General features: G+C 43.0%; 1 protein-coding gene across 1 annotated transcript in view; it reads left to right on the top strand.

Moving 5' to 3' along the window:
• CDHR1 (cadherin related family member 1) overlaps positions 1-16,287 on the top strand; it is a 197,256-nt gene that overhangs the window by 146,146 nt on the left and 34,823 nt on the right. Inside the window, exon 17 of the mRNA XM_056530930.1 lies at positions 15,378-15,606. Coding sequence (XP_056386905.1) covers positions 15,378-15,606 — 229 coding nt within the window. The remainder of the gene's footprint in view (positions 1-15,377; positions 15,607-16,287) is intronic.

Below are 16,287 nucleotides of genomic sequence, written 5' to 3'. Positions count from 1 at the left end.
TTACTTTTACATTTTTTTACATTTTTTTTTACACTTGAATAGTCCCCATAGGGGACTATTCATAGCAATACCATGATTGCTAATACTCATCTGTTCTATGTATAGGACATAGAACAGATCAGTGTTTTCGGTGATCTTCTGCTCTGGTCTGCTCGATCACAGACCAGAGCAGGAGACGCCGGGAGCCAGACGGAGGAAGGAGAGGGGACCTCCGTGCGGTGTTATGAATGATCGGATCCCCGCAGCAGCGATGCGGGCGATCCGATCATTCATTCAAATCGCGCACTGCCGCAGATGCCGGGATCTGTATTGATCCCGGCACCTGAGGGGTTAATGGCGGACGCCCGCGAGATCGCGGGCGTCGGCCATTGCCGGCGGGTCCCTGGCTGCGATCAGCCGCGCATGACACGGGCATCGCTCCGATGCCCGCGGTTATGCACAGGACGTAAATGTACGTCCTGGTGCGTTAAGTACCACCTCACCAGAACGTACATTTACGTCCTGCGTCCTTAAGGGGTTAAAGGAAAACTGTCAGATATTTTCTCCTGCACTATCCACAGGTACTGATGGATAGTGCGGGAGACGCTGATTTCAATGAGCTCCACCTTGCCCGGATCCGCCCAGCCCTTCGCCTACAATTGTAGTTTTATTCTATGTGGAAATCTTGCTGTAACTGGCACGGACGGGGCTTCTGCAGCTAACTGGCACTGACGTCAGCACCGCTTATGAATATTCACCCCCCCTCCCTTCAGTTCTCTCTCTTCGCCACTCCTAACTGGAGGGAGGGGGGATGAATATTCATGAGTGGCACTGACATCAGTGCCAGTTAGCTGCAGAAATCCCGCCCATGCCAGTTACAGCAAGTTTTCCACATAGAATAAAACTACAATTGCGGGTGAACGGCCGGGCGGATCCGGGCAATGTGGGGCTCATTGTAATCAACATCAGTACCTGTTGATAGTGCGGGAGAAAATATCTGAGTTTTCCTTTAAGGTGAAAAAGAGCTCAGTCCTTAAAGGGTTAATATTGAAAAAATGGATTCTGGCGAGAATGTCCCGAGGCACAGATTCATCCAAGTTTCTCGGTAGCGGGGTCCTATGCGCTCTCTCCACTTCCAAATCCCGGTCTGGGCAGGAGGGCATGGTAGCTTTTTAGAGAGATTTCACATAGTTGGGGATATCAGCAGGGAGGACAGTTTCTGGTACCCCAGCCCCCCCCCCCAAAGTTTGATGTTATTGCGACGGCTCCAGCCCTCTATGTCTGCAACTTTCACTTTAAGAGCCGCCACATCGTCAGACATGTCATTCGTAGCATCAATAAGGGTATTGTGGGAGTCCGCAAATTAAGAAAATTTGGATTCAACATGGGTCATGTGGCCCGAGAGATCCGCTACTGTGGCCTTCAGGGGGGCCACCATTTTATGCATGTCAGCTAGGAACGCTTTATGGAGTACTAGTAACATCTCCTTCATGGTGGTATCTGTGAGTGATTCATCAGATACTGAGATAGTAGCTAGCTCTTCTACACCCAGCGTGCTAGCAGTGTCTTGCACACCCCAGTCACATACTTCTATTGGAGCTGCAGGTTCCACCATCCGTGGCCTCTGTTTTGCAGGGCTGTGTAACGGAGTCCCGGCAGGGGAGCTTCAGGCCGCATCATGAGGCAGTGAGGAGTGTTGGGCCTGTTGCAGAGCTTGCGCGCTTTTTGCGGAAGACACTGAGGTAGCCGGGGAGGAGGGACCTCCATCTTCTTCAGCCGTCCTGCTGTGGAGTGCCGGGTCTGATGTTGACCGCCAACTGAGAGGTGAGCCGAGAAGGGCTGCAAGCTCCAGCAGGCTGTGTCGCAGAGGACGGAGGGCGGTCAGTGTAATCGGCGCCATCTTGTGAGTTCCGGGCTGTGCAGGAGAAGTGAAACTTTGAGAGCTTCTACTGTCTGGTAGCTTTCTTTCTGCGCACCGGCATGTCGGGTGAGGGTTCGGGCAAGGTCAGGAGAGCTGGTGGTGACTTTTGAAGGATATAACTGCTAGTAATTGCCGTTAATTAGAGCTGTAGAAATAGAGCTCTTGTTACAAGCGTCCATCCACCACGGCAACCAGGCCACGCCCCCGAAAATTAGTATGTTTCAAAATGTCCTCTTCTGACCCCTATAATTTTTTTACTTTTCTGTATACGGGGATGTGTGAGGGCTCATTTTTTGCGCAGTGGTCTGTAGTTTTTATCGGTACCATTTTGCTTTGATGGGACTTTTGAATCCCTTTTTATAAATTTTTTTTAGGGTACACAAAGTGAAAAAAAATACCCAATTGACCATGCAGTTTAACCCCTTAAGGACCAGGGGTTTTTCATATTTTCCTCCTTACCTTTAAAAAATCATAACTCTTTCAATTTTGCACCAAAAAATCTATATGATGGCTTATATCTATATGATGGCTTCTGTGCGCCACCAATTCTACTTTGTAATGACATCAGTCATTTTACCCAATAATCTACGACAAAAGAAAAAAAAATCATTGTGCGACAAAATTGAAGAAAAAAAAACATTTTGTAATTTTTGGGGGCGTCCGTTTCTATGCAGTAAATTTTTCAATAAAAATTACACCTTTTCTTCTGTAGGTCCATACGATTAAAATGATACCCTACTTTATATATGTTCGATTTTGTTGTACTTCAGGAAAAAATCATAACTACATGCAGGAAAATTTATCCATATACGGGGATGTGTGAGGGCTAATTTTTCGCGCAGTGGTCTGTAGTTTTTATCAGTACCATTTTTATATTGATTGGACTTTTTGATCGCTTTTTATTAATTTTTTCATGATATAAAAAGTGACCAAAAATACGCTATTTTGGACTTTGGAATTTTTTTGTGTGTACGCCATTGACCATGCGGTTTAATTTACGACATATTTTTATAATTCAGACATTTATACATGCATGATACCACCTATGTTTATTTTTATTTACACTTTTTTTTATTGGGAAAAGAGGGGTGATTCAAACTTTTATTAGGGAAGGGGTTAAATGATCTTTATTAACTTTTTTTTCAACTTTTTTTTGCAACATTATGGCCCCCATAGGGGGCTATAACACAGAAAACACTGATATTTTACATTGCTCTTTGTTATCCCATAGGATAACATAATCAATGATTCTGTCACTTTACTGCTCATGCCTGGATCTCAGGCACTGAGCAGTCATTCGGTGATTGGACACCAGGAGGCTGGTAGGGGTACCCTCCCCGTGTCCTACAGCTGTTCGGGACACTGTGATTTCACCGCGGCAGTCCCGTACAGCCCACTGAGCTAGCCGGAGGTAGTTTAGTTAACGGGTTAATAGCACGCGGTCAGTGCCGCGCGCTATTAGCCACATTATTAGCCACGCCGCGGCCCTGCGTTATAGAAAGGGAGTGGACTCAGGGCGTACAGGTATGCCTTTGTTCCTTAACAGGTTAAGTAACTTTATATTTTTATAGTTTGGACATTTGTGCATACGGCGATACCACATATGTATACATATTTTTTTATATGGCATTTGAGAAAAGGGGGAATGAGTTAATGAGTGTTTTTTAAACTTTTATTCAACTTTTTTATACACTTTATTAGTCCCCTTAGGGGACTTTTTCTTTATACAGATCAACGTAGTTGAATAGAACTACATTGATCTGTGTGCTCTGCGCTCGATTGCTAAAGCCTGGTCAAGCCAGGCTCTATCAATTACAGAGCCCCAGCCAGTGCTGGATGAGAGGTAAGCCCTCAGGCTACCTCAGAAATGGATCGCTCCCCCGCGATCGCGCTGAGGGGGGGCGATCCACCCCACTGGACCACCTGGGACTGTTTAAAGGTCCCTTTAGTCAAAACTGACAGCGACGATCTAAAGGGTTAATAGCCGCCTTCAGCGATTGCTGCATGTTAGCCATTAACAGCGGCCCTCAGCTACAGGAATCAGCTGAGGGTCGCCCGGTATGGCACGGGCTCGAGTCAGCAGCCCACGCCATACACATCCATCTTAGGACAAGACGACAATCAGTTAAACATAGCTGATCGGTATCGGCAGACCTGCCATGTTACCCACGGTAGCATAATCTTGCTGACAGGTTCCAAAGAAACAGTGGAAATAAAATTGCATAGTCCAACAGGAATAAATTCTGAAAGATGTTCACCATCCATCCATCCGTACCAATGCTCCTCAGGAGCAAAACATATTTATACATCCACTTGTGCATGTGAACATTTTCAGAACTTGACTGGTTCAGAAGGAAACATAATAGTGATTAAACATGCTTTGGTTTCCTTCCAAGCACATGCACCACACTTCTATTCGCTGGTGATTTATTTTCTCACTAAAACCTTGGAACAAGCTGTTAATTGGATCAGAGTGGGGGATAGCTGTCTACGCAGCTGGAATGCTGATAACTAAATATGACAGCTGCTCCAACTGCATACATGAAATAGAAGAGCAAATAATTGCTGCAATTTATTCTGATTTTCTCACTTTTTAAAGGTGGCAAAACTAAATATAGACATGCTGTTTTTTTCTTTCCACATTGAATTTTGTGTTAATGTAATTTAGCGTGCTCAGGAAGTCAGCAGGGGGATAAAGTGTCTGCAAATTTCATACATAGTCTGCATTTCCAAAAAGTAATATTTAACTATTTGTTTTTTAACAGTGCTTTGCAAAAATATCAAATCACTGACACAATTCATAACAATTTGGTTGTGGAATGCTACTGGCAATATAACGTGTGTATGGGGCAGGGGCTTAGCCGGACATGCAATAAGGCTACATTCACATTATGTTTTTGTCTCCATCAGCTTTATTTCATCATCCTGTCAAAAAGGGATGCCCAGGGGATGCTAATGTGTCCAAAAACTTCAATGGACAGAACTTAATCTAATTGAAACCACATCCTGTTTGTTTCTCAAACATACATATCTCACATAAGTGAATCCACCCCTCACATTTTTCGAAATATTTTATTATATCTTTTCATGGGACACTGAAGACGTGACAATCTTCTAAGATGTAATGTAGTGTGAGCACGGCCTGTATAAGGCAAGGTTTCCACACAGGTTTTTTCAGGTGTTTTTTTTTTTTTTAAATCTGAGCCAAAGCCAGAAGTACATTCAAAATGAATAGGAAATATAAAGGAAGGACTTATTCTTCTCCTTCCTACTGTATCCACTGATGGCTTTGGTTCAAATATTACAGTGGCCGTTTAAAAAAAAAAAAAAAAAAACACCAGGAAAAAAACTGTGTGGAAACCTAGCCTAACAGTGTTTAACCCCTAGAGGACACGCAACATACATGTGTGTACAGGGGCGTAGCTATAGAGGTTGCAAATGTAGCAGTCGCATCGGGACCCTGGTGCCAAAGGGGGCCCTAAAGCACATCTGCCCCATAAGAGACCAGTATTATAACTGGCATATTGGGCCCTTTTACAGATTTAGCATTGGGGCCCAGAAACTACAAGCTACACCTCTGTGTATGTCGCTATGCCCTGGGACTTAACGCACAGCGACGTACGCGCATGTTGCACGCTTCTGTGATCACTGCCCGACACGATGATTAGAACCGATGATAATGGAGGACATCAGGACTGCTGATGTCTGCCATTAACTCTCCAGATGCCTTGATCAATACCTATCACGGCATCTGAAGTATTGTGGAGGTTTACACACACACATTGGACCACCCGCTGTGAAATTGCAGTGGTCCGAGGTGTTAGGATTGTAAAGTCATATAAACTACAGATTACAGCACAAAAAATTAGCTTCCATACAGCCCCATATATGAAAAAATTAGAAAGTTATAGTGAGTCAGATTAGGGCAATTTTAAACAGACTAATTTAGTTTTTTTTTTTTACAGAAAAGCATGTTACCATGAGTATCATTTTAACGACATTGACTCACAGAATATAGAGAACATGGCAGTTTTACCACAAAATATACAGCGTAAAAACGAAACCCCTAAGATTTTCAAAAAATTTTGGATTTCTTTTTATTTCCTCCCACCCCCCCCACCCCCCTTTTTTTTTTTTTGCACCGTACATTTTACAGTAAAATGAAAAATATAATTACAAAGTACAATTGGTTGAGCAAAAAAACAAGCCCTCATATGGGACTGAAGATGGAAAAATAAAAAAATTATGCCTCTTAGAAGGCAATGAGGAAAAAAACAAAAATGCAAAAATAAAATTCTATGTCCTTAACCCCAGCCAGTTTTCAGTGCAGGACCCGGCCATTTTTTGAACATATGACCACTAAGCATTAATAACTCTGGGATGCTTTTACCTTTCATTCTGATTCCGAGATATTATTTAGTTATTTCGTGACATATTATAAAAACTGCATTCATAATGACATTCAGTAAGTGTGTTAACCTTTTAGGTGTTTCACAGGAATAGCAGCAAAGTGAAGGAGAAAATTCAAAATCTTCATTTTTTACACTCGCATGTTCTTGTAGACCCAGTTTTTTTTATTTTTGCAAGGGGTAATAGAAGAAAAAGCCCCCCAAAATTTGTAACCCAAATTCTCTCGAGGAAGGAAATACATAATATGTGTATGTCAAGTGTTCGGCGGGCGCAGTAGAGGGCTCAGAAGGGAAGGAGCAACAATGGGATTTTGGAGAGTGAATTTTGATGAAATGGTTTTTGGGGGGCATGTCACATTTGGGAAGCCCCTATGGTGTCAGAACAGCAGAAAACCCCCCACATGGCATACCATTTTGGAAACTACACCCCTTAAGGCATGTAACAAGGGGTCCAGTGAGCCTTAACACCCCACAGGTATTTGACGACTTTTTGTTGGATGAGTAAATGAAAAAAAAAAGTCACTAAAGTGCATTTTTTCTCCCAAATTTACCATTTTTACAAAAGGTAATGGGGGAAAATGCCCCCCAAAATTTGTAACCCCATCTCTTCTGAGTATGGAAATACCCCATGTTAGGACATAAAATGCTCTGCAGGCAAACTAAAATGCTCAGAAGAGAAGGAGTCACATTTGGCTTTTGTAAAGCAAATTTTGCTGAAATGGTTTTTGGGGGGCATGTCGCATTTAGGAAGCTCCTATGGTGCCAGCACAGTAAAAAACAACCCACAGGGCATACTATTTTGGAAACTACACCCCTCAAGGAATGTAACAAGGGGTACAGTGAGCCTTAACACCTCACAGGTGTTTTATGACTTTTTGTTAAAGTTTGATGTGTAAAAGAAAAAAAAAAACATTTTTTTCACTAAAATGCAGTTTTTTCCCCAAATGTTACATTTTTACAAGGGTTTATAGGAGAAAATTACCCCAAAAATTTGTAACCCCATTTCTTCTGAGTATGAAAATACCCCATCAATACCCGTCAAGTGCTCTGCTTGCGAACTACAATGCTCAGAAGAGAAGGAGCGCCATTGAGCTTTTGGGAAAAAAATTGTTTGGAATGGAAGTCAGGGGCCATGTGTGTTTACAAAGCCCCCCGTGGTACCATAACAGTGCACCCCCCACATGTGATGCCATTTTTTAAACTACACCTCTCACAGAATTTAATAAGGGGTGCAGTGAGTATTTACACCCCACTGGCGTTTGACAGATCTTTGAAATACATTTTTAATTTTCACGGACCACTGTTCCAAAAATCTGTCAGACACCTGTGGGGCGTAAATGCTCACTGTACCCCTTATTACATTACATGAGGGGTGTAGTTTCCAAAATGGGGTCACATGTGGGGGGGTCCATCGTTCTGGCACTATGGGGGCTTTGTAAACACACGTGACCTTCAATTTCGGACAAATTTTCTCTTCAAAAGCCCAATGTCACTCCTTTTCTTCTGAGCATTGTAGTTCGCCCGCAGAGCACTTTACATCCACATATGGGGTATGTTCTTACTCAGAAGAAATGGGGATACAAATTTTGGGGGGCTTTTTTCCTATTTTCCCTTGTAAAAATGAAAAATTTAGGGTAACACCAGCATTTTAGTGAAAACATTTTTTTTTTTCATTTTCCCATCAAACTTTAACGAAAATTCGTCAAACACCTGTGGGGTTTTAAGGCTCACTATACCTCTTGTTACATTCTGTGATGGGTGTAGTTTCCAAAATGGGGTCACATGTGGATATTTATTTTTTGCGTTTATGTCAGAACCGCTGTAAAATCAGCCCCCCCTGTGCAAATCACCCTGTGCAAGTTATGCCTCAAATATACATGGTGCGCTCTCACTCCTGAGCCTTGTTGTGTGAAAATTTTACGCTCACATATATGGTATTTCCGTACTCAGGAGAAATTGTGTTACAAATTTTGGGAGGTCTTTTTTTCCTTTTGCCGCTTGTGAAAATAAAAAGTATGGGGCAACACCAGCATGTTAGTGCAAAATTTTAATTTTTTTTTACACTAACAGGCTGGTGTAGACCCCAACTTTTCCTTTTCATAAGGGGTAAAAGGAGAAAAAGCCACCCAAAATTTGTAGTGCTATTTCTCCTGAGTACGGAAATACCCCATATGTGGCCCTAAACTGTTTCCTTGAAATACGACAGCGCTCTGAAGTGAGAGAGCGCCATGCGCATTTTAGGATTAAATTAGGGATTGCATAGGGGTGGACATAGGGGTATTCTACGCCAGTCTTTCCCAAACAGGGTGCCTCCAGCTGTTGCTAAACTCCCAGCATGCCTGGACAGTCAGTGGCTGTCCGGAAATGCTGGGAGTTGATGTTTTGCAACAGCTGGACCGAAATTCCCACAGACGTACCGGTACGTCATGGGTCCTTAAGACCCAGGGTGTCATGATGTGGTGTTACATCATGGGTCCTGTAGGGGTTAAGGACCAAGCGTTTTTCTGTTTTTGCATTTTCGTTTTTTCCTCATAACCTTTTAAAAATCATAATAAAGGTGGAATACCTTTTTGTACAAACAAATAAAGGTGGATTATAGTTCCCCGATATAAAAAAATATTTTTTAGCCACCAAACTTGCTTGGTTTATTGACTGGTAGAATGATGGATTGTTGAGATATGCATTTGAAGGCTTCCAAGGGAAATTCAAAAATATATTCGAAATTTTGGAATCTGGTGTAATAGAAGTGGGGGAGTACAGGAAAAACCCAGGGGTGGATTGTTTGATCAAGATCTGGACAAGGCTTAATTCTGGTTTTGTGAATCTAATAAAAACAAATATGAGAAGAAAAAAATATATTTATATTAAAAAAAGACACTTTGCGTTTATTCTGTATGTCCATTTGGTTAAAATAATACCCTACTTATAATAGTTTAATTTTGTCGTACTTCTGGAAAAAATAAAAACATACGGTATATGTACGAAAATTTATGCATTTAAAATTGTCCTCTTCTGACCCTATAATGTTTTTATTTTTTCACTTACGGGGCTCATATTTTACGATGTGACATGACATTTTTATTGGTACCATCATTGTTTTGATCGGACTTATTTTTATGGTAGAAAAATGACCAAAAATACGCTACTTTGGATTTTTTTTTCCGTGTGTACGCTATTGGCCATGCAGTTTAATTAACTATACATTTTCATAATTCGGACATTTATCCACACGGCGATACAACATACCATATAAGCTCGAGTATAAGCCGACCCGAATATAAGCCGAGGCCCCTAACATCGCCCCCCCATGTAATCATCCAGACCCCCGTCATCATCACCGCCTGTCAATCCCTTCATCAGTGGTCTTTAACCTACGGACCTCCAGATGTTGAAAACCACTGTGGCCTTCATCGTCATCCCCCCCCCTTCATCATCACCGCCTGTCAATCCCTTCATCAGTGGTCTTCAACCTGCAGATCTCCAGATGTTGCAAAACTACAACTCCGGGCATGCTGGGTGTTGTAGTTTTGAAACCTCTGGAGGTCCGCAGGTCGAAGACCACTTCGGCCTTCGTCATCATCCAGCCCCCCCCCCCCCCCCTTTTGTTTTGTACTCACCTCCCCTTGGCGGAAAGTTAGGGTGAGCTGGTACAGGCCATCTATGCTGCTGGGACCGTCTAGTGGGGAGAATTAGTCGTTGCGGGCTGTCCATTTTCATGGGCATGCTGGGAGTTGTAGTTTTGAAACCTCTGGAGGTCCCAGGTTAAAGCCCACTGATAAAGGGATTGACAGGCGGAGAGTTCACTGGAGTATAAGCCGAGGGGGGCGAGTATATACCGTATGTTTATTTTTATTATGTTTATATATTTTTATATGGAATTTGGAAAAAGGGGGGTGGTTTAAACTTTTAAATGTTAATGTGTGTGTTTTTTAAAACTTTTTTAAAACTTTTTTTTATACACTTTTAGTCCCCTTAGGGGACTTTTAGGAGGAAACATTTGATTCCTCATGCAGATCAACCACAGATAGAACCACATTGATCTATGTGTTCTGCGCTAGATTGATAAAGCCTGGTCCTGCCAGGCTTTATCATTCTCAGCGCAGGACCCCACGTGGAAGGAGTGGTAAGCCCTCAGGCTACCTCCGCAGTGAATCGCCAATCCCCCCCCCGAGACCGCGCTGTGGGGGGGCGATCCCCCCCTCTGGACCACCAGTGACGGGATAAAGGCACATTAAAGGGTTAATTTTGCTGTTCCCTAAAAATAACTCAGCACACAGCTATTAATGTTTAAAGGGGTACTCCAGTGGAAAACATTTTGTTTAAATCAACTGGTACAACTAATATTCACCAACTGACCCACACCAGTGAATAGAGGTGGCTTAAAACATCACTTTTAATGTATACTCAGTAAAAGTAGATAGTACAATTAGTGCCGTTCCGTGCATGTACTCAGTAATCTTTAATCCAGATTATAACTGCTAAAAGGAAATACAATTATATCCAAGATAGGAGTGCTATAGTGTAATGCAAGCACATCCAACCATGAAAAAAAGTGCTATATCAAAGCACAACCAAGCTGATGTGACAGATCATTTGGGGTCACCCAGCAGATAATTACTCCTTCAGTCATCCAATAATGGCGACTGAGTCTCCCAACGCGTTTCTATCGCCTGTTACGGCGATGTCATCAGGGGAGGTATTGACATAGGAGTCAATCAAAATAGACCGTCAGGGTGTGTATCAACTGAACGGACTAAGTCAAGGGGCTACAGCATGCAAATACACACAACATGCGGCAGCCTCTTAGCTATGGTACTTAGATATATATAACATATCAAATAATATTTTATAGAACCATATGTATATGTTCCTTGAAGTCCAGCACCAACAGAGGCCTTTCCTGTAAAAGAAAAGAACATACATATAGACAAGTGGCCATATGGAGCTGATCTTGTTTACAAGTCAGCATTGCCTTGCTTACTCACTTAACCACCTCCGATTGGCTGCCCTGCAAAAAAAGAGAGAAACAACCCCATTCAGTATTCCTAGCGTTGAATCCACCTGTAGGGAAGGAATGCTTCGAATGGAGTGTACTCACTGAAGAAATACCGGTGGCACGCACTCTCACAGTGGTGAAGAGGCCGGCTGACATCCAGTCCAGCGCGCTGCCGGGGAAGCCGGCGTCTGACGTTATATCCTGTGCGACCATTGCATCACGTCCGGCGCATCCCTCCCGCTTCCCAGGGCGACGCGTCCTAAGGCGGTGCTTAGTTACCTGCACTCGCCGAATGTGTTAACTATTTGTGGTCCGCACAGGAAGTTCATACACTTTATAAAAGGTCAATAGACTAAATTTGCTGGTATCTCTAACATAGAACAATGCAGTTATCTCGGTTGTCACTGAGGTATTCCTATATATGGATGGGTGTGTAATAAAGAGTGGGTGACAAGAATTATACAATTACCAAACAAAGGAAAATTTGGAAAGGGGGGGGGGAGGGACAACTGGTTGAAGTGACGAGTGGGGCAATCCTATTTAACATGTAGATTAATAGAGTATTCAACTGGGTGGAATAAATATAAAGTGTACCCTAGTATTTATTTATGTGTGGGTGGGGAGAAAACATGGCCCTTTGTGTAGTTGCCACCCTAGTTGGCCCTCTTGTCATAGCCCTATGCCTAGGCGGCTTCACCCCTGATGGATGGCCCCGCTCAGGAACCTCCTATATGCCCTAGCACTCCTAACCGCCTATTGGAGGTCTATCTGTAAGACCCACTAGGGTCTCCCCTATCTACCTAGGTCCTCCAATTATATTTCCACCCAGTAAATCCCTACAAAAAACAAGAAAAGTTAATCTGTTCATTTAAGCCATGGGGGGTGTAGGTTTTTAACTTATGGATCCATTTGCACTCCCTTTGGAGTAGCAAATGGTCCAGATCCCCTCCTCTAGGAGAGCTGTGCACATGCTCAATGCCCCTAAATCTAACACTATACACGTCATTGCCATGATAGTCCCGCATATGTTTGGCTAGGGGCGTATCTCCATTGTTACGAATATCACCAATGTGTTCAAGAACACGTCTGCGCAGCTCTCGTAGTGTTTTGCCTACATAATAAGTAGGGCACGGGCATTGGGCCAAATAAATCACAGCTCTCGAACTACAAATTATAAATTGATTAATCTTTAGATTGCCACCACGAACGTCACTCATCACCTCTTTCGTTTTTAACAAGTATGCACAGGCCTTACAATGGCCACATTTGTAGCAACCCGAGGGCTGCACATACCCGTCCAACCATGTATTTGCCCCTCCCCTCCTCGGGGCCAGACGACTCCTAACCACCGTGTCACCTATACTGCGCCCTTTGCGGTAGGTGATCAAAGGTCTCTCACCCACAACCTCTCCCAGATCTTTATCCAATCTCAGGATATCCCAGTGCCTTGTCAGGGATTCCCGAACCTCAATTGCCACATTATCAAAGGTACCTATTATACGTAACTCCTTATCTGTATTTTCCTTGGTGTTAGGTCTCAAAAGTGTCTCTCGCGGGGTCATTAGGGCATGTTTATATGCCCTTCGAAGCACATAATCAGGATATCCCCTGTTTTTGAATCTTCTACGCAGTTCAGTCGCCTCCTGTTTGAAGATCTGCAGGCTCGAACAGTTCCTCCTCAGTCGAAGGTATTGACCTTTGGGAATACCCCTTTTGAGGCTACCTGGATGGCAACTGGTCCATCCCAGCAGACTATTGGTTGCTGTCTGCTTACCATAAATGCGCCCCCCACTTACGCCAACATACTCCTGGGCTGGTGGGAGGTCACCCATGTGTTCGTCGATGAGAGGGAAAGGTTTAGTGAACAGACACTTCTTTGGTCAAGATTTATCAATGACATCTTTATCGTGTGGCAGGGCACTGTGGAAGAGTTTACACACCTAGTGGTATCTCTGAATAATAACAACTTGGAGTTACACTTTACCTTCGAAGCACAGGATCAGGAACTGGCCTTCCTGGATATTAAGGTCTATAAAGATGAGAAAGGGGATCTGCAGACTACAATTTATCGTAAGCAGACAGCAACCAATAGTCTGCTGGGATGGACCAGTTGCCATCCAGGTAGCCTCAAAAGGGGTATTCCCAAAGGTCAATACCTTCGACTGAGGAGGAACTGTTCGAGCCTGCAGATCTTCAAACAGGAGGCGACTGAACTGCGTAGAAGATTCAAAAACAGGGGATATCCTGATTATGTGCTTCGAATGGCATATAAACATGCCCTAATGAGAGACACTGTTGAGACCTAACACCAAGGAAAATACAGACAAGGAGTTACGTATAATAGGTACCTTTGATAATGCGGCAATTGAGGTTCGGGAATCCCTGACAAGGCACTGGGATATCCTGAGATTGGATAAAGATCTGGGAGAGGTTGTGGGTGAGAGACCTTTGATCACCTACCGCAAAGGGCGCAGTATAGGTGACACGGTGGTTAGGAGTCATCTGGCCCCGAGGAGGGGAGGAGCAAATACATGGTTGGACGGGTATGTGCAGCCCTCGGGTTGCTACAAATGTGGCCATTGTAAGGCCTGTGCATACTTGTTAAAAACGAAGGAGGTGATGAGTGACGTTCGTGGTGGCAATCTAAATATTAAGCAATTTATTAATTGTAGTTCGAGAGCTGTGATTTATTTGGCCCAATGCCCGTGCCCTACTTATTATGTAGGCAAAACACTACGAGAGCTGCGTAGACGTGTTCTTGAACACATTGGTGATATTCGTAACAATAGAGATACGCCCCTAGCCAAACATATGCGGGACTAACATGGCAATGACGTGTATAGTGTCAGATTTAGGGGCATTGAGCATGTGCACAGCTCTCCTAGAGGAGAGGAGGGGATTAAGTGAGTAAGCAAGGCAATGCTGACTTGTAAACAAGATCAGCTCCATATGGCCACTTGTCTATATGTATGTTCGTTTCTTTTACAGGAAAGGCCTCTGTTGGTGCTGGACTTCAAGGAACATATACATATGGTTCTATAAAATATTATTTGATATGTTATATCTAAGTACCATAGCTAAGAGGCTGCCGCATGTTGTGTGTATTTGCATGCTGTAGCCCCTTGACTTAGTCCGTTCAGTTGATACATGCCCTGACGGTCTATTTTGATTGACTCCTATATCAATACCTCCCCTGATGACATCGCCGTAACAGGCGATAGAAACGCGTTGGGAGACTCAGTCGCCATTATTGGATGACTGAAGGAGTAATTATCTGCTGGGTGACCCCAAATGATCTGTCACATCAGCTTGGTTGTGCTTTGATATAGCACTTTTTTTCATGGTTGGATGTGCTTGCATTACACTATAGCACTCCTAGCTTGGATATAATTGTATTTCCTTTTAGCAGTTATAATCTGGATTAAAGATTATTGAGTACATGCACGGAACGGCACTAATTGTACTATCTACTTTTATTGAGTATACATTAAAAGTGATGTTTTAAGCCACCTCTTTTCACTGGTGTAGGTCAGTTGGTGAATATTAGTTATACCAGTTGATTTAAACAATTTTTTTTCCACTGGAGTACCCCTTTAAACATTAATAGCTGTGTGCTGAGTTATTTTTAGGGTACAGCAAAATTAACCCTTTAAGGTGCCTTTATCCCGTCACTGGTGGTCCAGCGGGGCGGATCGCCCCCCCCCCCCCCCCCGAGACCGCGCTGTGGGGGGGGGGGGGATTCACTGCGGAGGTAGCCTGAGGGCTTACCACTCCTTCCACGTGGGGTCCTGCGCTGAGAATGATAAAGCCTGGAATGATAATATCCTGAACTGGAAGATTTTGAAATGATTTACAGGTCCATTTTTGGCAGTGGAACTGATCCATATACCATGAATGTGAGATTTCCTTTAGATATGCTTGATCCTAGGCACACACTTCCATCACATATTTCTAAAATCTAAAGTGCCAGAATAAACAATATAATGCAGATAAATTGATCTACTGGATGAACAATGCTTCTCGGAATCACAATTGACAGATTAAATCATATTTAGTATCTTTTGTTCTGCAGCTTTCTTATTCATCCCTCAACCGGAATAATCTATACACAACCTTGGGCCATCCTGGATGCTGAGGAAAACTCAAAGTATAACTTTTATGTCAAAGCTGAGGACACTGAAGGGAAGTACAGCTTAGCGGAAGTGTTTGTTACTGTCTTAGACATTAATGACCATTGCCCAGAGTTCAATGAGAATATTCAGGAAAAGACTATGATTATTGGTACCCCAGTAAAAATAGAGGTAAGCATTACTGTCTTAAAGTGCTGACAATTAAAGCGGTTGACTGCATTATTTTTTTATTATTTGTTAGTCATGAAGACTATGAGGGCAGTGCTATTAGATGGTTTTTGCCCTCCCTCTGTTGCCCACAGATTGAGTGCTCCTACATGTAAATACTGTAGAGGTTGCCAAGTCCATATATGCCCCCTCCTCAAGACACTAGGCCTTGGGGTATAGAGTTTTATATCTCATTGAAGAAAACAAACAAACAATAAAATAACAGAGAAAGATTGTAAAACTGTCCTTACACATTAAATCAATTATGGCCAAACTCACCTATTTCAGTGGGACTGGACAGCTATCTAATGTATATGGGGCTACCAAACTTTCTCCTAGAGCAAATAATAGGGGAGTGAATGATTTTACAGTAGGATTTCAGCATGTCCATTCCTTTAGATCTTAAGGGAGATGAACCATCAGAAAAGTCTAGCAGCTGCTTACTCCCCTCTCCTTATTAAGAATACATGTATTATGCCCAGCCGAGCATGTGTATGGCCAGCCTAAGTTCTGCTTACGCTAGCCAGAAACTGTTGGTTAGCCTCTCTTTCTCTATATAAACTCATAGAACAGTGTATTAAAACCTGGGTGCCTCCAGCTGTTCCAATAGTAAAACCACTAAAACCGTGGGTGGGAAACACTGTC

The sequence above is a fragment of the Hyla sarda genome, chromosome 7 (assembly GCF_029499605.1).
Source record: "Hyla sarda isolate aHylSar1 chromosome 7, aHylSar1.hap1, whole genome shotgun sequence".
Classification (NCBI taxonomy): Eukaryota; Metazoa; Chordata; class Amphibia; order Anura; family Hylidae; genus Hyla; species Hyla sarda.
The sequence above is the reverse complement of the archived record's forward strand: the minus strand, read 5'-3'. Positions and strand labels throughout refer to the sequence as shown.